Source organism: Malus domestica, chromosome 04 (assembly GCF_042453785.1).
Source record: "Malus domestica chromosome 04, GDT2T_hap1".
In the NCBI taxonomy this organism is placed as follows: domain Eukaryota; kingdom Viridiplantae; phylum Streptophyta; class Magnoliopsida; order Rosales; family Rosaceae; genus Malus; species Malus domestica.
Window position 1 is genome coordinate 4,283,538 of NC_091664.1, and position 21,535 is coordinate 4,305,072.

At 38.9% G+C, this 21,535-nt stretch overlaps 2 protein-coding genes and 1 long non-coding RNA gene across 5 annotated transcripts; 2 read left to right on the forward strand and 1 right to left on the reverse strand.

Annotated features, from left to right (window-relative positions):
- Positions 1-2,100: 2,100 nt before the first annotated feature.
- LOC114823070 (LRR receptor-like serine/threonine-protein kinase RGI2) lies at positions 2,101-3,232 on the forward strand. Its single transcript, XM_070820944.1, has 2 exons — positions 2,101-3,120; positions 3,227-3,232. Exons 1-2 carry the CDS (start codon positions 2,101-2,103, stop codon positions 3,230-3,232), a joined length of 1,026 nt encoding a protein of 341 aa, XP_070677045.1.
- A 67-nt stretch (positions 3,233-3,299) lies between these two features.
- On the forward strand, positions 3,300-4,842 carry LOC114823071 (MDIS1-interacting receptor like kinase 2-like). The gene is made up of 2 exons (XM_029098379.2): positions 3,300-4,219; positions 4,313-4,842. Exons 1-2 carry the CDS (start codon positions 3,316-3,318, stop codon positions 4,681-4,683), a joined length of 1,275 nt encoding a protein of 424 aa, XP_028954212.2. The 5' UTR covers positions 3,300-3,315; the 3' UTR covers positions 4,684-4,842.
- Positions 4,843-5,187: 345 nt separating this feature from the next.
- On the reverse strand, positions 5,188-8,070 carry LOC114823073 (uncharacterized). 3 transcript variants are annotated; one of them, XR_011579906.1, is made up of 5 exons: positions 7,525-8,070; positions 7,204-7,473; positions 6,702-6,885; positions 5,696-5,769; positions 5,188-5,559 (listed from the first exon to the last, which is right to left on the reverse strand). It is a non-coding gene; the product is annotated as an uncharacterized lncRNA (long non-coding RNA). The 3 variants fall into 3 exon arrangements; XR_003771213.2 differs by having other exon boundaries at positions 7,204-7,275; positions 7,424-7,813; XR_003771212.2 differs by having other exon boundaries at positions 7,204-7,812.
- Between the last annotated feature and the right edge of the window lie 13,465 nt (positions 8,071-21,535).

Below are 21,535 nucleotides of genomic sequence, written 5' to 3' on the forward strand. Positions count from 1 at the left end.
GGGTGATGGGGCCTACCATGTTTCTTCATTGACGTAACCCAATGTCGTACAGCTTTACCTTCGGGTGTGTGACTATGATAGTCCTAGATAGTACAATATTGATGAGATTTATGGATTTACCTTCGGGCGATGATTGCACCGTTATTGAGCATGGTTTTACCCATACTTGTTTTACAAATGATTTCATAGCATGATAGAATTTTCAGAAAACTAACTATATGTAGTATTATATACATTTTCAAAACAGGAGGTTAGTATGTTCAGTAAGAAATCGGTTTTCGTATTATTAGTTTATTATTATAAACTTTGGTCCACTCACATTTTTGGTTTTACGTCCCCTTAGGAGTGAGAATGAGAATCGAGGCATACAATCCCGACCTCAGGATATTTCTGCATAGGTATCTTCAAGCCCTCTCGGTGTAGGATCCACTTTCTTGGTAATCCCATTTATTTCATAATGATTCTTTCATATTATTCTTGATTAGTTTTATGTTCTGAACATGATTCTGCATGGATGTATTCCTTTGTAATTACTTATTTTAGTTGTCGGCCAGCACATGCCTATCATGGTATTTAAGGATGTCGAGATCGGAACTTGTCAGAGAGAGAGAGAGAGAGAGAGTACCACAGAGTACTTTGCAGATATCTTCACCATGGAAAATGAGATGGACCAATGCTTAAACCGAAACACAAAATAACCATCAAACGTTATAATTCTAAAAGGCAAAAGTACAAGGCAAACAATTACATTAAATTAATATTTAGCAGAATCAGATTAACAAATAATGTATACAAATTCCTTTCCCTAGCTTATTGCACAGAGTCGTCTCTCTTCTTATGAGAAGCAATATAAGCAACTGAAGGGCGAATCCAAGTGGGGAAATTGAATTCCTAAAAGGGATCGATTGGAAGAAAATGGCTAGAAAAATTCGGTATAGAAAACGAAAAGAGAATTCGAGAGATTTCTAGGAAACAAATAGAAAACGAAGAGCGGAAAGGATGACGATGACGCAGAACCTACCTCTTCCTTCTTCAATCTGTGTGTGGTTTCCTTTCACTAAATCTCGCACCCACCGACAACAACCCATCTCGGTCTGATCCAAACACCAATGCCAACCACCCACTTCCAAACTTTAAATGAATAAAAGTACCTATCTCAATCTGTGTGTAATTTGCCGTGTTAAACCCAAGCCCAGCTTACACCCCACAACCCACTTCCAGCCCAAATGCATTTCTTGGAGGAACATGGGTCCGACCGTAGTATCAAATCTTGGAGTTCCCACAGGAGAGACTGCACCCCGTTTTCGTGTGTGCCATACGATTACATGCCTCAACCCACACGCCTGACGTCCACGACGGATATTATATGCGTCAACTCCACGCTTGACGGGAAGACTAGACCGGGCCAGTCAACAATGGCACCATACAGCTCTTGATTCAGTTGAAAATCCTTTCAGAAATTCCAAGCGTAAAGAAAGGATTAGAAACTCTGCACCTCCAAAGTTGTTACTAGCTCCCATATTTATTTCTGACGCATACAAACTGGCGAAAAAACATATCATACTGCAACTCTAAACCATGACATTTCTTTATATGCTCCTGCTGCTGTCCGCATTCCCACTGATCAAAACGACATCTATATCTCCAAGAAAACAAGCAGAATCGCTCGTCAAATGGAAAGACGGCTTATCTTCTTCACCATCATCATCAGCAACACCTTGGCTACTCAATTCATGGTCCCTCACCAACCTCAACAACCTCTGCAACTGGACTGCCATTTCCTGCTCCAAAACCAGAACAGTCTCCAAAATAGACCTCTCCAATATGCACATTATCGGATCACTGTCCCTTTTCGACTTTCCATTATTTCCAAATCTCACCCACTTCAATCTAAATGGCAACAGTTTCGGAGGGCGTATACCGTATGCCATTGGAAATCTCTCCAGGCTCATATCTTTGGACTTGGGCAACAACTTTTTTGATCAACAAATTCCATCTGAGATTGACCAGGTAACAGAGCTTCAGTATCTAAATCTCCGCGAAAACAGTCTCTCTGGTACCATCCCTCATCAACTGAGCAATCTCCAAAAGGTATGGTACATGGACCTTGGATTAAACAATTTTAACTATACTGATCAAGATTGGTCAGAATTTGCAGGCATGCCTTCATTGACCTACCTTGATATGTCTACGCAAGGTGATAATCTATATCATTCTGAATTCCCAGAATTTATATCTCAATGCCGGAACTTGACGTTCCTCAGCTTGTCTCAAAATAATTTGAATGGCCAAATTCTACCTTCGATAGGCCAACTCAAGGAGCTCCAGTACCTTGATCTTTCATACAAGTTCTTAAACTCTTCTATCCCTTCTGAGCTTGGTCTTTGTACAAACCTCACCCACTTGTCCCTGGCTTCTAATCAACTCAACGGGGAACTGCCTCTTTCCTTGTCCAATCTGAACAACCTCGTCGAATTGGGTTTAGCTAATAACCAATTCTCTGGCACGATTCCGAACAATATAGGTTTGATTTTGGGTCTTCAACGTATTGACCTGAGTATGAATCTTCTGGAAGGTAAAATTCCATCCTCGGTAGGCCAACTCAGGGAGCTCCAGTACCTTGATCTTTCATCCAACTCCTTAAACTCATCAATCCCTTCTGAACTTGTTCTTTGTACAAACCTCACCTACTTGTACTTGTCTTCCAATAAACTCAATGGGGAACTGCCTCTTTCCTTGTCCAATCTGAACAACCTCGTCGAATTGGGTTTAGCTAATAACCGATTCTCTGGCACGATTCCGGACAATATAGGTTTGATTTCTGGTCTTCAACATATTGACCTGAGTATGAATCTTCTGGAAGGGGAAATTCCACTCTCTATAGGCCAACTCAGAGAGCTCCAGTACCTAAATCTTTCATACAACTCCTTAAACTCTTCTATCCCTTCTGAGCTTGGTCTTTGTACAAACCCCAACCACTTGTCTCTGGCTTCCAATCAACTCAACGGGGAACTGCCTCTGTCCTTGTCCAATTTGAACAACCTCGTCAAATTGGGTTTAGATAGTAATCTATTTACTGGTCAAATCCTTCCTTCTCTAGTCTCCAATTGGACTAAAATGGTCTCTTTGCAACTTCAGTCCAATGAACTCAGTGGGGAGATTCCGACGGAAGTTGAAAATATGAACTTTCTGTTGACGCTCAATCTAAGAAGGAACCACTTGACAGGAGTGATCCCTCAGATTCTAGGATCAAGATTAGAGGTTCTCAATATCTCACACAACCATCTTTCAGGGCAAATCCCATCATTTGTCAACATGCCATTTCTTCGTGACTTTGATTTTTCTTATAACAACTTGACTGGCCCAATCCCATGCGTTTTCGAATCGGCACCAGCAAATGCTTTTGTTGGAAACTCGGGCTTGTGTGGGCATGTAGAAGGACTAGACGATATACCCACTTGCCCCAACAGAAATTCCGAAAAGAGTAACAAAAGAGTTCTAATTGGTATCCTTGTGCCTGTTTGTGGTTTATTAATGGTTACAACTGTCATTGGTCTTATGTTCCGTAAAAAATCCAGTCTCGTTTCGAACAAAGTCAACACTTCTAAAAACTTTGAGAGTTTGGAGTCAATGATATTGCAAGAGGAAGTAAAGTTTACGTTTGCGGAAGTTGTGAAGGCTGTAGATGACTTTCATGACAAGTACTGCATTGGGACAGGAGGGTTTGGAAGGGTTTACAAGGCAAAGTTGCAATCAGGCCAGGTTGTTGCAGTTAAAAGGCTTAACATGTCAGACTCTAATGATATTCCAGCAATTAATCTCCATAGCTTTCAGAATGAAATCCGAACTTTGACAAGCATCCGGCACCGGAACATCATAAGGCTCTATGGCTTCTGTTCAAGAAGGGGGGGTTGCATATTCCTGCTTTATGAATACTTAGAGAGAGGAAGCCTGGGAAAAGCTTTGTATGGAGTTGAAGGTGTTAATGAACTTGGCTGGGCTACTAGAGTCAAAATTGTGCAAGGACTTGCTCATGCACTTTCTTACTTGCACCATGATTGCTCTCCACCAATTGTGCACCGTGACATAACCGTCAACAATGTATTGCTTGAATCTGATTTCGAGGTTCGTCTCTCAGATTTCGGAATAGCCAGGTTATTGAGTACTGATTCATCCAACTGGACAGAATATGCTGGTTCATTTGGCTACATAGCACCAGGTAATGTAAACTTAATTTGTACATTTATGGTTCATCTTTTTGCTTATTGGGATATGTTTTAAGGTAGCCAGTTTTGTTTTTATTAATGTGCAGAGCTTGCATACACTATGCGAGTCACGGATAAATGTGATGTATATAGCTTTGGAGTGGTGGCGCTTGAAGTCATGATGGGAAGGCACCCAGGGGATATGCTAGAGTCCCAGCTACAAGAATCATCAAAATCAAGGAGGGACACTGTAGAATTGCTCCTGAAAGATTTGTTAGACCAAAGGTTGGAGCCGCCAACCAATGAATCTGCAAAGGCAGTGGTGCTTGTAGTGACAATGGCCTTGGCCTGTATACGAACGCGTCCTGCGTCCAGACCCACGATGTTATTTGTGGCACAAAAACTCTCAGCTCAAACCCTGCCTTGCCTTCCCGAACCATTTGGTATGTTGACAATCAACAAGCTAATGGCACTATAAAAAAGAAAAAAAAAAAAGACAAGGGCGAATAGCTCAAACTTCCCTTTTGTATTCCTGCCACACACAATGCCATCTAATTTCTCATGTAATACATCTTCAGTACCGTAATTACTCATCTGTATTATTTTGTCGAATGTGGATTAATGTGTGATGAATTTTCTTAATTGTAATTGCATTAAACCGACACTAGTAGAAAAAACACTTTGCGCGACGTAGGTACCTTCGTCGCGCAAAGTCAAAAATCGTTGCCTAAAGGTTTGCGCGACGCAACATTCGTCGCGCGCTAACCGTTGCGCCAAGGAAGTGACGCTAGACTTTGTGCGACGTACAAGCAACATGCGTCGCGCAAAGCCACTTTGCGCGACGCACGTCCTGCGTCGTGCAAAGCCCGTTTGTTCGTCGCGCAAACCCCTTTTTTTTTTTGTCAAAAATAATTTTTTTTTTTTAAATTTTTGATAAATATTATAATTAAAGTTTGAAGAATAATTAGTTAACCAAGCAAAATTATTTAATTATATTTTAATTATAAAATATATGAAAATGTACATACAAGATGTTCGAACAAAAAAGAAAAAACTACAAGTGAACTAATTTTAATACATCAGGCTACTAGGTATTGGCACGACAAGATGGCTCTGAGGTCGAAGGTGGAGCAAGATGAGGTGGTGGTAGCGAGATTTGGAGGCCGGACATCTGTATGTCTTGTACAAGGTCTCTCACCGTCCCGGCATAGTTCCTCATCTCCTCGTCCTAGGCCCTTAGCTGCGCCCTCATCTGCTCTTCCTAGATCGCAAGCTGACCCTTTAGGGTTGTCACTTCCTCCTTCAATGCATCAACCTCTGCACATATACGTGTTTAGGCATATAACACCACATCCTGAGGCATTCATTGCAAAGAGATATATATGGTTAACAAGTACTATTATAGGACACAAAATAAATCCCATATTATATGATAGAGAGTGAGAGAAAATGGGAGGAGGAGGAGCAAATCTGCTGTGGAGAATTTATACCTTTTCACAAAATAAAAACCCACGTCTATCGCTTTCAACTGATTAAAAAAAGATCAAAACCCTTCAACCAGAAACTGCAAAAGAAGAAAAAAACCAAATTAATAAAAACCAAACTAAACCAAATTCATAGCTTCATTTTCACATTTTAATTTGTACAAGAAGAACACCTCCATGTTCATACACAAAACACACATACAGATGAACAAAATTGCAAAACTTTGTGAGAAGACCGAATGAGTCTGCGTGTATATACTGAAAGATGACATTCTGTTCTTTCAATATTTTATAGTGCACATAGAACAATGTATAAGCAAAGATGGCATTCTTACATCCTTCTAATTACAATTCATCATTTGATCAGATGTCTATTTGGTGTTTAGAGCAAGTGCAGAATTTTAAGAAATGCATTCGAGTCCTTCTGTAGCTATCATTTTCTCCATTGCTTCTCCTTAACAGAAATTATCACAAAAAAATAACTGAAAAGTTAAACCAAGCCATAAACATGTCAACGAATTTCATATCAGTCCATATACTCTGCTTCTCCAACAGATTTCATAATAACATAAAAGTTGATCCATCACTTCATAAATTAATAACACTTATCATTCGTAAAAACTGAAAAGATGCAAAACAATTTCATCATGGTCTTTCTATAAATGCCAACAAAGTGGGATCTACTTTATCTTTACACAATAAATTTACAATCAATTCCGTACTAATGTAAGTAACCTCCACTATGGATTGTCTATATTGTAAAATTGAAACTTGGCACAACTTGAGGGCCAGGTGAGCTAATCAACCGGCAGTAGAGCTATCTCAAAAATACCATGCTGTAAGACATATTACAGATTCCTGTTTTCCGAATTGACAAATTTGGAATTGAGAAACACCAAGTGAGGTTTGGAAAAGCATCAAACAAAGCATAGAGCTATCTCCACGGCCCAATACTAGGAAGGTTTGCATTAGAATGTATCAGATTATACAGCTACTGATGAGAAAGATTTACCTTCCAAACTGCGTCTCTCTTTGCAGTTCCAACCAAGTATGGATGATGAGCACAGAACAAAACTCGTGTCGCTGCACTTGGAGCTGCAGGTAGAGCTACTGATGATATGACAAGTAAAGCCTTCACTGAAACCTCAACCAAAGGGAGGAATGGTACTTGAGTGTCCAATGAATTATCTGTTTCACTATAACACATAGAAAATTAAATCCCCGCCACCATATCAGAGAGAATATGAGAAACAATGTGCAGAGATGGGTACTTAAATGTACAAATCAATACACTTAAACCACCACAAACACTTGTATTTAATATTGTTATTAATAGTATATTTCAATATGATGGAAAGGAAGAACCAACAGCATCAACTAAAGCTACAGAACCATAAGAAGAACAAACCGAACTTAACAATGATGGCCAAGGTTCAAGATGCTTATTCTGCCTGCACCCACCCCAATGGGAAGAATTAAAAAGGATAAGTGGCGTATATAAAAAAGAGTTGCACCTTAACTTTGATCATGCCAAGTGGAGCATTACACATTTCTTGCAGTGTGTTGATCATGCCAATCCTCTGAGCCTGTTTAAATGGAAATGTTAATTAAAGATAACACAAGCAGAAGCCGCTTAACAGTGTGCTCAAATAAGGAAATGTAAAGGAAATATAGTGAGGACTTGTCTTTTCCCTAATTTGAATATTACTCTGACTGAGGAAGATATGGACTTACCTCCTAACCCCACTCTTTGTTCCTAATTAGTCCCTTCCTTACCCATACACCTACAGAAACTTCCACCAATTTTTTAAAAAGTCCCTTCCTTACCCATACACCTACAGAAGAAAAAGAAGAAACTAAAAAGCCCCTTCCACGGCCCAATACCCGATTCGACTGGTTGTCGTGAAACCCAGTCGCGGACGAGCTCGGAGAGGCAAGGGGAGTCGTAGTCGTCGGAGTGCTCGCTTCCTTTGCTGGCGTCACTAGGTCCGGAGCTGTATCCTCCTACGAGTCTATCTTTCACCCGGTCGTCGAGCGGGTAAGTGACCCGTTTCAATCTCGTTCTAACAAAACCAGTCATTGATGATCAAACAGTTTCTTCAGTATGTTGTGCTAGGATAGCACCAAACTCGTTGGAACCAACTCAAGCTAACCCACAGGAAATTTATCAAATTTAAATGCAAGAACAAAATATTAAAGACACAAAGATTTTAACGAGGTTCCTCCACAGTCAGTGTAACTGGAGTACGTCCTCGGAGCAGTAGGAGCTCACCCAATAATCCACTATCAACCAAATGGGAGTTTACAAAGTGTTGGCAATCTCACAACCCAAAAGCCCAATACACCCAATAGCTCTCACACACCAAAGAAACAAATAGAGAAAGAAATATAATGAATAATTTCTTCTCTATACATATAGCTCAAGGCTATTACTACAACAATTACTTTGGTTGATGATTACTAATCAAATGAAGCAGCAGCTTCTTCTTCTGTTTGGACTCTCTGCAACTCTCCCTTGATCTCTACAAAAAGAGCTCTTTCTTCTCTCTTGTTTTCTTCAAACCGAAATGAGCTCTCAATTTTTCTATTTGCTTCAAAGGCAACTTGTACTCATATTGAACCAACACCCACGGGTGTTGAAGAGAACAAAAAACATTTTCCCTATTTTCCTCCCCAAAACAAGGAAAGGTGTTGTCCACCTTCTTTCTTTATAATTTTTTATAGCCAAAAGTTGTTTGGATTTTTGTCTAGCAGAAAGTATTTGCAAGTTGGCCATTATCCAACAATCTCCACCTTGGCCAACTTCCGAAAAACGCCATGATAAGCCAACCAACACAATTAGCACACAACATCACTCCCAAACACTAGCAAGAGAACAACTCATGCCGAGCCAAATGCTCCAAAACTCCTACTGCTCAACGCCTTCTTTATATAGCCAAAATGTGAGCCAAGTTCAAGCAATGAACAAACTTGGCTACACCAACAACCTTAGTCAACATATCAGCGGGGTTGTCTTTAGTTGGAATCTTCTGGAGAATGATTTCCCCTTCACCAACAATTTCACGAATAAAGTGATAACGTACATCTATGTGCTTGGTCCTCGCATGATGAACCTGATACTTAGCCAAATAAATGGCACTCTGACTATCACAATGTACCTCCACCTGCTTCTGATCAACCCCCAAATCTCTAATCAGCCCATGTATCCAAATGGCCTCCTTTATAGCTTCAGCAACTGCCATATATTCAGCCTCTGTAGTAGACAAGGCAACAGACGACTGCAAAATGGACCTCCAACAAACTGGTCCTTTAGCCATAGTAAACACATAGCCTGTAGTAGACTTCCTTCCATCCAGATCACCTGCATAATCTGAATCAACATAACCAACTGCAAAATGACCAATACCAGAGTCATCTCTCTCAAAACATAAACCAACATCTCGAGTACCATGGAGATATCTCAATATCCACTTAGCTGCTTGCCAGTGCTCTTTACCTGGATTATGCATATATCGACTCACCATGCCAACTGCATGAGCAATATCCGGTCTAGAGCATACCATTGCATACATCAAACTACCAACCAAATTTGCATATGGTATATTTTTCATTTGCAGCTTCTCTTTATCATTTTTAGGACATTGTAGAGAAGTCAATTTAAAATGAGGAGCCAAAGGGGTACTAACCGGTTTAGTTGAATCATGAACTCCAAACTTCCGAATCAACTTCTCAAGGTATTGTCTTTGATTCAAACTGACCAAACCCTTCTCTCTATCTCTAGTGATCTCCATGCCAATGATCTTCTTCGCTTCACCAAGATCCTTCATCTCAAACTCATTCTTCATTTGTTTCTTCAATTTCTCAATCTCTTCAACATTCTTTGAGGCAATCAACATATCATCAACATATATCAATAAATAAATGAAAGACCCATCTTGCAACTTCTTGAAGTACACACAATGATCATATTGACTTCTAGAATAATTTTGGCCTCTCATAAATTTATCAAACCTCAAATACCATTGCCTTGGAGATTGCTTTAAGCCATAAAGTGATTTCTTCAATTTGCAAAACAAATTCTCCTTCCTTTTCACTATATACCCATCCGGTTGACACATATAAATCTCTTCATTCAAATCACCATGTAGGAAAGCCGTCTTCACATCAAGTTGCACAAGCTCAAGATCATACTGTGCAACAAGAGCTAACATAATGCGAATTGAGGAGTGCTTCACAACCGGAGAAAAGATTTCATTGTAGTCAATGCCCTCCTTTTGTGCATACCCTTTAGCAACTAATCTTGCTTTGAATCTCACATTGCTTTTCTCATCAGCATCTTCCTTCTTGGCATACACCCATTTGCAACCGATAGCTTTCTTGCCCTTAGGCAATTTAGCTAACTCCCAAGTCTTGTTCTTCAAGAGAGAATTCATCTCATCACCCATGGCATTGCACCACCTCTTCTTCTCCTCACTCTCAATGGCTTCCTCGAAATTAGATGGAATCTCATCAGTGATAATAGGAAGAGCAAAAGAAACATAGTCACTATACCGAGCTGGCTTGGTAATTTGTCTCTTTCCTCTATTCTTGGCAATAGACTCTTGAAGTGAAACTTCCTCTTCAACTTGAATAGAATCTTCAAGTTCAACTTCTTCAACATCCTCATGGTCTCCAACTTCTTCACTTGTAGTGGCTTCGACATCAGCGGAAATAGGATTTGAAGTACCAGAGGCAACTTTCTCAAGCTCCACCTGTTGGACATCTTTCACATTCTTCTCAGAGCCTTTGTACATACTTTCTTCATCAAATGTCACATCTCTGCTGATTACAAGTTTTTTCATCTCTGGGCACCACAACCTGTAACCTTTGACACCACTACTAAAACCAAGAAAGATAGCCTTTTTGGCTCTAGGATCAAGTTTATTTTCAGTCACATGAAAATAAGCAGGTGAACCAAAAATACGGATATAGTCATAGTCAGAAGAAGGTTTTCCAGTCCATACCTCCATTGGTGTTTTACCCTGAATAGCAGCTGAGGGTAACCGGTTGATGATGTGACATGCATAATTAACTGCCTCTGCCCAAAATGACTTGCTTAAACCCGACTGAGACAACATACATCTAACCTTCTCAAGCAAGGTTCGATTCAATCTTTCTGCAACTCCATTTTGTTGTGGAGTTCCCCGAACACTGAAATGTCTCACAATTCCTTCCTCTTTGCAAACTTTAAAGAAAGGGTCGGATGTGTATTCACCACCATTATCCGATCTCAAAATCTTAATCTTTCTCCCAGTCTGGTTCTCAACCATTTTCTTCCAACCCAAGAAAATGCTCAACACCTCACTCTTGTGCTTCATAGTGTAGACCCAAGACCTTCTTGAATAATCATCAACAAAGGTCACAAACCAATGTCTACCACTCAAAGAGGGAGTCTTTGTAGGACCCCAAACATCCGAATGCACATAATCAAGAATGCCCTTCGTCTGATGTACAGCAGTACCAAACTTCACTCTAGTTTGCTTCCCCAAGACACAATGCTCGCAGAAATCAAGCTTACAAGTCGTGGCACCTTTTAGAAGACCTTGTTTCACAAGCCCTTGTAGAGCTTTTTCACCGGCATGGCCTAATCTCATATGCCACAATCTAGTAGTATCTGAATCAGATGTGCCCATATTTTCAGAGACTACAGATGCTTCACCTGTCACAGTGCTTCCCTGCAATAAATACAAATGGCCACATCTAGGAGCTTTCATCACAACAAGTGCACCATAAGTAACTTTCAATGTCTGTCCATCTGAATGAAACCTGAAACCCTTGGATTCCAAAGTACCTAAAGAAATAAGATTTTTCTTCAAATTCGGTACATACCGAACACCTGTCAACTCTTTAACCATGCCATCATGCAACTTCAAACGAACTGTACCAATCCCTTTTGTTGTGCAAGGATTGTCATCTCCCATGAACACAACGCCACCATCAAACTCTTTCAAGCTTGAAAACCAATCCTTGTGAGGAGTCATATGATGAGTACAACCCGTATCCAACACCCACTTAGTAGCACAATCAAATGATGAGGAAGTGGTTAAAGCAAAATCAGAAAAATCTGTTTCAACCTCAGCAACATTAGCTTCAGAACTTTCTTTGCCTTTGGTCTTCAATTTAGGACAATCTTTCTTCCAATGGCCCTTATTATGACAAAAGGCACATTCATCCTTTTCCAACGGTTTTCTACCTTTAGAGTTTCCTCTAGGTCGAGACTGTGATTTTTTCCTGCTAGAAGATGACCTCATCTCCGATGATCTACCTCTAACAAATAAAGCTTCAGATGTACTATCATGATTTTTATCTCTATGCCTCATTTCATAATTCATCAAGGCATTTGACACATCTTCAAATTTCACAGTTTCTTTACCATGCATAATAGTGGTAACAAAATGCTCATAAGAGTCCGGCAAGGAATTCAACAATATTAAGGCCTTATCTTCATCCTTAATATCCTCATCTAAATTTAACAAGTCGGCAATCAACTTATTAAAAGCATCAAGGTGTCTAATCATTTTTGTACCTTCTTTGTATTGGAAGCGGTAGAGCTTTTTCTTCAAGTGTAGCCGGTTCTCTGCACTTTTCGTCATATACTTGTCTTCCAATATTTGCCACAACACACTTGCTAATGTCTCCCGCATCACAAAATACTTTTGAGTTTTTGCAAGGCACAACCGAATTGAAGAGCAAGCCCACAAATTTAATTTCTCCCATTTTGACTTAGACATGGCTTCCGGCTTCTCTCCCAAAGCGGCAAGTAGATCTTGTTGAGCCAACACATCTTTGACCTCACATTGCCACATCCCAAAGTTGTTTGTGCCATCAAACTTTTCCACTTCGAACTTTGCATTTTGCACCGTAGTTCTTGCAAACCCGGAGCTGCTTCCAAAAGGATTCTCATCTTGCCCGTCTGACATCTTTGGCAACTAGACAGTACCCAAGAGCAACTAGTGCTCTGATACCAATTGTTGTGCTAGGATAGCACCAAACTCGTTGGAACCAACTCAAGCTAACCCACAGGAAATTTATCAAATTTAAATGCAAGAACAAAATATTAAAGACACAAAGATTTTAACGAGGTTCCTCCACAGTCAGTGTAACTGGAGTACGTCCTCGGAGCAGTAGGAGCTCACCCAATAATCCACTATCAACCAAATGGGAGTTTACAAAGTGTTGGCAATCTCACAACCCAAAAGCCCAATACACCCAATAGCTCTCACACACCAAAGAAACAAATAGAGAAAGAAATATAATGAATAATTTCTTCTCTATACATATAGCTCAAGGCTATTACTACAACAATTACTTTGGTTGATGATTACTAATCAAATGAAGCAGCAGCTTCTTCTTCTGTTTGGACTCTCTGCAACTCTCCCTTGCTCTCTACAAAAAGAGCTCTTTCTTCTCTCTTGTTTTCTTCAAACCGAAATGAGCTCTCAATTTTTCTATTTGCTTCAAAGGCAACTTGTACTCATATTGAACCAACACCCACGGGTGTTGAAGAGAACAAAAAACATTTTCCCTATTTTCCTCCCCAAAACAAGGAAAGGTGTTGTCCACCTTCTTTCTTTATAATTTTTTATAGCCAAAAGTTGTTTGGATTTTTGTCTAGCCGAAAGTATTTGCAAGTTGGCCATTATCCAACACAGTAAATCGAGGGAAAGAAAGAAAGGGAGATTTTGGGTCTGCGGGGAAAGGTTCAAGATTGGGTTCGAAAGAAGGGGAAAGAATGAGGGAAAGAAAGAAAGGGAGATTTGGGGTCTACGGGGAAAGAATGAGGGTTCAAGATTGGGTTCGAAAGAAGGGGAAAGAAGGAGGGAGGGTTCAGATTTATCACAACTCAGAAATAAAGAGGGAAAGAAAGAGGGAGGGTTCAGGTTTGGGGAGAGAGAGACCGAGTGAGCGAAAGGGAGAGAGAGGGTGATTCACCTGCGTGAGAGGATGAGGGAGACCGAGTGAGAAGAAAGGGTTCAGTGAGAAGAGAGAGTTCGGGAGACCGAGTGAGAAGCGAGAGTTCGGGTTTATCACAGATAGCGAAAATTTAAACAAAGCGCCTATTTTTAAGAAGTGCACCGCCAAAATTATCACAACTTGCGCGACGCAGGTTTACTTTTCGACGTCGCGCAAAGGGTTTTTGCGCGACAAGTACATGTGGCGTCGTGCAAGGTTTTTTTTTTTATTTTTATAAATACTATAAAATGTACTGGAAATGTAATTTTACTGCCTTCAAATTCAATTTTTTTTACATAAAACGCACAATAATATATTTTTATAACAATTGCAATAAATTTAAAGCTACTTAATAAATATACATGTTTTTCAATTTCTTAAGTGTTATACGTACAAAATAAATAAATTTAAATTTACTTAATATATATATACACACATACTATTGAAATTGATGAGATACGCATTGTACGAAACTAATTTGAACGATCAAACCGTCAAACTTGTTTGTATATACTTCGAGATCGCATACACCCAAAATTGCAAAAAAAACAACATTCAGAGATTAAGTAATAGGACAAAACTTTACGACGGTTATAAACGAAAAATCACGATTTAACGGTAGTTTTAACTCCGATTTTAATGATTTTTTACAGCTACACTCCTTGATCCTATATGAATACAATGAACTAATTCAATCGTCAATTTAGAATATTTACACAAGTGGATACCACAAAATCTTTATGTTATACTTAATGAAAGTATAAATAAACTCTAAGTGTTAGTGAATCTATCATTTTGATGGGATACGCATTCTATAAAGCTAATTTCAAGGATTCAACCGTCAAACTTGTTTGTATATGCTTTGAGATCACATACGCAAAAAATCGAAAAAAACAAACATTCAAAGGTCGAATAACGGGACAAAACTTTTCAACGGTTATAAACCAAAAATCACGATTTAACGGTAGTTTTAACTCCGATTTTGATTATTTTATATAGCTACAGTACTTGATCCTATATGAATACAATGAACTAATTCGATTATTAATTTAGAATATTTACACAAGTAGATACCACAAAATCTTTATGTTATACTTAATAAAAGTATAAATAAACTCTAAGTGTTAGTGAATCTATCGTTTTGATGGGATACGCATTCTATGAAGCTAATTTCAAAGATCCAACCGTCAAACTTGTTTGTATATGCATCGAGATCACATACGCAAAAAATAAAAAAAAACAAACATTCAAAGGTCGAGTAACGGGACAAAACTTTTCGACGGTTATAAACCAAAAATCACGATTTAACGGTAGTTTTAACTCCGATTTTGATTATTTTTTATAGCTATAGTACTTGATCCTATATAATACAATGTACTAATTCGATCGTCAATTTAAAATATTTACACTAGTGGATACCACAAAATCTTTATATTATACTTAATGAAAATATAAATAAACTTTTAAGTGTTAGTGAATCTATCGTTTTGATGGGATACGCATTCTACGAAACTAATTTCAACAATCAACCCGTCAAACTTGTTTGTATATGCTTCGAGATCGCATACGCAAAAAATCGCAAAAAACAAATATTCAGAGGTTGAGTAACGAGACAAAACTTTTTGACGGTTATAAACGAAAAATCACAATTTAACGGTAATTTTAACTCTAATTTTGATGATTTTTTTACAGCTACACTCCTGAATCCTATGTGAATACAATGAACTAATTCGATCGTCAATTTAAAATATTTACACAAGTGGATACCACAAAATCTTATGATATACTTAATGAAAGTACAAATAAATTCCAAGTGTTAGTGAATCTATTATTTTGATGGGATACGCATTGTAGGAAACTAGTTTCAACGATCCAACCGTCAAACTTGTTTGCATATGCTTCGAGATCACATATGTCAAAAATCGCAAAAAACAAACATTCAGAGATTATGTAATGGGACAAACCTTTTCGAAGGCTATAAACGAAAAAATCATGATTTAACGGTAGTTTTAACTCCGATTTTGATAATTTTTTATACCTACACTCTTTAAATCTATATGAATACAATGAACTAATTCGATCGTCAATTTAAAGCATTTACACAAGTGGATACCACAAAAAGAAAAAGGCAATGCAAGAACTCAAAAAAAAAAAAAAAAAAAACAGAAGACTTTGCGCGACGTAGGTACCACTGCGTCGCGCAAAACGGCTTTGCGCGACGCAATTGTACCTACGTCGCGCAAAGTCTTCTGTTTTTTTTTTTTTTTTTTGGCCCTTTTGGTTATAAGTACAAAATAAATAAATGAAAATATACTTAGTAAATACATATACCATTGATTTTGATGGGAAACATATTGTACGAAACTAGTTTGAACGATCTAACCGTCAAACTTGTTTGTATATGCTTCGAGATCGCATATGTCAAAATTCACAAAAAAAAAATTCAGAGATCAAGTAACGGGACAAAACTTTTCGACGGTTATAAACGAAAAATCACGATTTAACGGTTATTTTTAACTCTAATTTTGAGGATTTTTTACAGCTACACTCTTTAACCCTATATGAATACAATGAACTAATTCGATCGTCAATTTAAAATATTTACACAAGTGGATAACACAAAATCTTATGTTATACTTAATGAAAGTATAAATAAACTCCCAAGTGTTAGTGAATCTATTGTTTTGATGAGATACGCATTCTACGAAACTAGTTTCAACGATCCAACCGTCAAACTTGTTTGCATATGCTTCGAGATCGCATACGCCAAAAATCGCAAAAAACAAACATGCAGAGATGATGTAACGGGACAAAACTTTTCGATGGTTTAAACGAAAAATCACGATTTAACGATAGTTTTAACCCCGATTTTGATGATTTTTTACAGCTACACTCCTTGACCCTATATGAATACAATGAACTAATTTGATCTTCAATTTAATATATTTACACTAGTGGACACCACAAAATTTTATGTTATACTTAATGAAAGTATAAATAAACTTTAAATGTTAGCGAATCTATGGTTTTGATGAGATACGCATTTTACGAAACTAATTTCAACGATCCAACCGTCAAACATGTTTGTATATGCTTCGAGATCGCATACGCCAAAAATCGAAAAAAACAAACATTCAAAGACTAAGTACGGGACAAACTTTTTCGACGGCTATAAACGAAAAATCACGATTTAACGGTTATTTTAACTCCAATTTTGATGATTTTTTACAGCTACACTCTTTAAACCTATATGAATACAATGAACTAATTCGATCGTCAATTTAAAACATTTACACAAGTGGATACCACAAAAGAAAAAGGCAATGAAAGAACCCCAAAAGAAAAGCAAAAAAAAAAAACAAAAACACTTTGCGCGACGTAGGTGTATTTGCGTTGCGCAAAACCGCTTTGCGCGACGTATGTGTCAAAATAACCATTTGCGCGATGTGTTGTGTTTGGCGTCGCGCAAACAGACTTTGCGCGACGAAATTTGCTGCGTCGCGCAAGATTCCGTCGCGCAAACATGTTTTTCTACTAGTGCGATAATCCATAATGTGTCAAAATAACTCCACAATTAATAAACAAAAGTCGAATTATGGATTTGTGTCCTTCCTCTAGTTCAAAGAGCTACCCTAAAAAATTGAACCTACATGGATAATTTTCGCCCTGGATTACTTTGAAAGCAAACACATATGAAATTATGGATTTGTGTCCTTCCTGGCATTCTTAAACTTTTCAACTATGTCGAATATAGGTTTGTGCCTTTCCTCTCTATGTCTGCAACAGCCAGAACTGCTTTCACGTTCACACTACAGCACAATAGAAGACACGACAATCTGTTAAATTAGTAAATGGGGAAGCGGTGGAATAACACCGTAGCATTGTGAGCAAGCGTGGCTGCTGTGCCTCAATCCAACACTGACCAGGACAGAAAATCTATAGCTTCTGTGCGTTAAACCAAATCCCATCAGGAGTTGTTCTCATAGTCTTTGAATTATAATTGTAACTCTTTTAGTTTAATCGTCGTCCTACACGGATTCATCAAACCAAAAGTACATATGGATTGGAGACATGGGGAGACAGTATGGTATCTGCTTACTGGTGCTTGACAGGATCAAACAATTTTTGAGCCGAAAATTTCTCGCAAAACTAATAAACAAGAAAAAAGAAAGCAGCAATAGAGATTACAGTGAAATGTAAACAACCTACAAATAAGTTGACTGTGCAGAAGTTGCTGAAAGAGCGAAAATAACTGGATGAGATGTGACCCTTGTCGCGTTGGACTTCAATTGTCAGGTGATACTTTCAGGCCACGCTTTGCCTTAAACTGACTGCATATGATTGTTAAAAGACTGACCAAGACTGTTATAAGCGTCCAGATTTTCACTTTGTTGTTCATTCATCTACGCAATGAGAAATGTTCTACAATCGAACTAACAAAGAGACGCATGCAGTGAGAAATCATCTTCATTGAATTCTGAATCAACTCCCTCGTGTCCAACAAACTCAGCAAGGCCCATCAACATCTCAATTGGAACTTCTTTTGATGCAATATCTCCTTCTATGCTTTCGTTAACCACACCAACTGGTTCACTGACATGAACTTTTCCATTTTCGGGTTCTACAGCATAATATTTGGTATCTAAAGGTACAATTTTCTCACAACCTTTGGTTGCCCTGCTCAACCTTGAAGGCAAAGTATTAGTCCTGAGCTGAAAACTAGTTCCTATCATGGTGGTTTGACGGAATTGAATCTGGTGGAGTTCCAGAAGCTGTTATACCTATGCCCTTCTGGGGTGACATGGAAAAGTAATTCCAGTTCTCTTCTCAATGCCAATCAGTTTTCCACTCAAATGGCCAGAAAAGCGGTTCATCAGTAGTGGTTAGATCTTCCAAAACTTCAGCCTCAGAAGCATGTTCTGATGAAAAATCACACCCAGATGTTATTTCAGTTTGTTCTTCACTGGGTGTAGAAACACTAGAATTAGATGACTGAAAATCATGACTCCAACAACTACTTTTGTAAGATGGGCTGGGAAAATCAGACAGAAAACAATCCGACCTTGAATTTGTACCTGGTGTCAGTTTGTAATCATCTCTATCAAGATTCAACAACGAAAAGCGGCAACCTATTCTCTCAAAATCTAGAGGAGCTGAAGAGAAACCACAACTTGGGGATCCTTCAGAGGAATTTCCACAAGAAGACTCAGCACCCTCAGAAGAGCATACAAAATACCTCTTGCATTCTCATCCTCCGAACATTTGTGTAAATTCTTGTTTACATAGATCAACATCTTCTTCTGTAGATTCGAATATAGCAGCCACAGCCTCAGCCTTCTTGTTGTTATCGCATAAAGAACCTGTTTTCGTCACACATAATCTCACGTGTTTGTTTTGAGCACTAATTGATCTTGGTCTGAAACACTCACCTCATCTACGGTCAATGCAACACTTGTTCATTGGTGACAAAGAAGAAACCCTCTTCATAAAATCACAACAGCCGTCTGTTCCATTGAATTTCATTTGATGGGAGTCTCGATAACGATCACTGCCACATTAAGATAACACAAAATAAAGGCCAAGACAACCGCCAACTGCCGGAAACAAAAACACAAAAAAGAAAATTAAACAAGAGTGGAGGCAACGTGAAGAAAGCCTACCAAGACGAGCAAACACAGAAGATTTCAACTCTGAAATTTTTATATATAACACACCACATAGAGCAGCCAGCAAAGGCGGCAGGTACAACAAGGCAACATGATGTCGATGAAGGAACAAATATATAATTTAAACATAGATTGTCAAAACCGAAATCCAACTGCTTATATCGTAAGGATAGAACAAGTCAACAAGTCCCTTTGCATTCAACTTTGGGGGGAATGAAATTTAAGTTAACTCAACCAAAATGCAGCTCTTAAGCAAAACATTCACACTCATTGAGACCAGTATACTAAATAAGTCCCGGGCAAAAGTTGATCAAATTTTCAAGTTAACTAATAGAAACCGAAATCCAACTAATGGGGGACAGAGATTCGAACTTAAGATCTCCTCCAACACTGGGAGGAGCAGTATCGCTAACCTAATTGTTTTGATTAGTTGAAATGTTAGTTGCAATTCAAAAATGTTTTAATTATATTTAGGTTGATTTTATCACAGATTTGTACTCTTAATGATGTTTTCAGTATCTGATTTAATTCCTTTTTTCTTATTTTTTATCCTTATTTCTCTTTCTTTTTCTCAACCATAGAATACAAGCTGGATGGATGAAGTGGAAGAGTGCATCCGACGTGTTGTGTGACCGCCGTATGCCACTGAAGCTCAAGGGAAAATTTTATAAGACGGCAATAAGGCCGGCGATGCTGTATGGCACAGAATGTTGGCGGTGAAGCATCAACATGTACACAAAATGGGTGTAGCGGAGATGAGGATGCTTCGTTGGATGTGTGGGCACACGAGAAAGGATAAGATTAGGAATGAGGATATCCGGGGTAAAGTAGGAGTAGCCGAAATTGAAGGAAAGATGAGAGAAAATCGGTTACGGTGGTTTGGACATGTGCAAAGAAGGCCTACTGACGCTCCGATTAGAAGATGCGACTATGGGACAGAGGTTCAGGGCCGAAGGGGTAGAGGAAGACCTAGGAAAACTTTGGAAGAGACTCTAAGAAAAGACTTAGAGTACTTGGATCTAACGAAGGACATGACACAGGACCGAGCACAATGGCGTTCTAAGATTCATATAGCCGATCCCACTCAGTGACTTGGATTTTCCAAGTCTCCAACCGAGAAGTTTTCCTCACTCGGGAAATTAAGGGAACACTACCTAAACCCTAAACTACCTCAACCTACATGCTCCACTCACAAAGCTTCAACATACAAGCTTCAACAAAAGAAAATTCAAAGAACTTAGCGAAGAAGGCTTTGGTGTATTTAACACAATACGTTGAAATGAAGGAAATCTTATTTATTGATATCCCCGATAAGTTACAAATATGTACATATACATGAGTCAAAATAAACAAACAAGAGAGAGCCTTCACAAAGGTTGCTTAGGAGAAGTCTCAGCAGTCGGTAGAGCCCCAGAAAGAGAAGGCACCGGAGGGGGATCATTCGGAGCCTCAGTACTGGACAGAACCCTAGAAGGAGGAGGCATCAGAGGTTGATCATTTGGAGCTTCATTACGCGGTACAGTCCCAGAAGACGAAGGCAATAAATGCCTTTGGAACAAACCCACAAATCTCTGATGATCAAGTAAAACCTGACCATCAGATTCCTTCATCTGGTCAAGCTTCCTCTTTATGTTTGTAGCATAGTCATGTGCGAGCCGGTACAGCTGTTTATTCTCATGCTTGAACCCTCTAATCTCCTGTTTGAGACTCATCACTTCAGCCGCCAATGATTCAACTTGGCAGGTTCGAGCAAATAGGCGTTGGGCCATATTAGACACAGAACCTGCACACTGAACACTGAGAGCCAGATAATCCTTAACAGCTAACTCATCAGACCGTTTGGAAAGTAGTCTGTTATCTTTGGGAGTGAGAAGGTTCCTGGCCACCACCGCAGCGGTCATATCATTCTTCATCACGAAATCCCCAACGGTAAGAGGATCAGTAGGGGAGACGAAGGATGGGCGCCATATGTTGTTTGGAGAAGGCGGGGCTGCCTCTTCAACAAGGTTCAAGTCAAAACGACGGTCGGAGGGGCCAAACATTTTCAAAGGTGTTGAAGAGAGGAGGTCGGACAAATCAAGATCTTAGAAGTGCAAGAATGAAGCTTCTACTGGTGGAGATTCAAGTGTGCTTTGGAACTTAATGTCAGCCCCTATAAAAATCTGCACTCGACGAAGCTTCAGAAATC